General features: G+C 48.4%; 1 protein-coding gene across 1 annotated transcript in view; it reads right to left on the reverse strand.

Moving 5' to 3' along the window:
• LOC104161654 (BCL-6 corepressor-like) overlaps positions 1-1,043 on the reverse strand; it is a gene marked incomplete at its 5' end in the record, with an annotated part of 35,620 nt that overhangs the window by 17,409 nt on the left and 17,168 nt on the right. Inside the window, 2 exon segments of the mRNA XM_009700165.1 lie at positions 3-67; positions 399-727. Coding sequence (XP_009698467.1) covers positions 3-67; positions 399-727 — 394 coding nt within the window.

Consider the following 1,043-nt stretch of genomic DNA (forward strand, 5'->3'; position numbering starts at 1 on the left):
TGGCTGGCGAGGAGTCGCGGTCTGAAGTCGGCTCCGGTCTCTTCCTGACTTTCCTCGTTACCGTGACCTGTCAAAAGCGTCATTGTGGGGTTCTTTTAATCCTCGTTTTTACACTACAGCGATGGGATTCTATTTGGCCAGCAAAGAATTACACTTTTCTACTCGTATTTCGTTTTTTAAGAAAGACCTGCTACAGTTTTTAAAGGCAAGATGCCTCACCCCCTACAACAGCGTCTTCAACTCAGGTTAAGAAAAGCAAATACAAAACGTGCAAAGCATCCACAGACGAATTTGAATGCAATCCCCGCTACCCTGCAAGCATGACAGCGCATTAGTTTTAAGCAGGCTGGCTCTGCCTTCTGAGAGGCCGGTGGACAATTAAGTCTAAATAAAGATACCTTATCTTCAGCATTTTCGATATCTGTGGTGTCATCCCCTGTCAGAGATGACCTCCTTCTCCTCTCCTGCAGTGCCAAGTGTTTTGTTTTACACTGACGTTTCCCTGATGGCTTCTCACACTCGCTGTATTTCTGCAGCAGAGATGCATGTTGGAAATCCTCCTCTTCGTCTGTGTACAGCCCATCTGTCTTCCGGCTTTCTTTAATTTTCTGCTGTTTGGCAGCCAACCTCGAGGCTGGAGTACAGCTTGGCTGAGCCTGCCTTTTGCTGTTTGCATTGGTGGATGAAAGGCTCTTCATGTGCGGAGACACTGGGAATACGGGCAAGCCTAAATGGGAAGGAAAGGCATTACACATTGCATGGCGCGTTAAAAGGGAAACACATTGCTAGCACTTAACACAAGCTCCTCGACTGCTTAAGAGATCTACCAATTACATTTTCAAATCATTAATATTTTAAGCGTCCCACAGTCAAACCGTAAATAGCATCTTGCCAGTTCGCGTTATGTTAGCGGTTACAACGCTCCGATAAAAATCACTAAAAGAAACGCCCCGCGCCAGGTGCCGGGGCACCGCAAAGGCCGTACGGTGCCGTGCCATGCCGTGCCGTGCCGTGCCAGCTCGGCACTGCCGCAGCCCAACAGC

This window comes from Cariama cristata, unplaced genomic scaffold (assembly GCF_000690535.1).
Source record: "Cariama cristata isolate BGI_N322 unplaced genomic scaffold, ASM69053v1 scaffold920, whole genome shotgun sequence".
Taxonomy (NCBI): domain Eukaryota; kingdom Metazoa; phylum Chordata; class Aves; order Cariamiformes; family Cariamidae; genus Cariama; species Cariama cristata.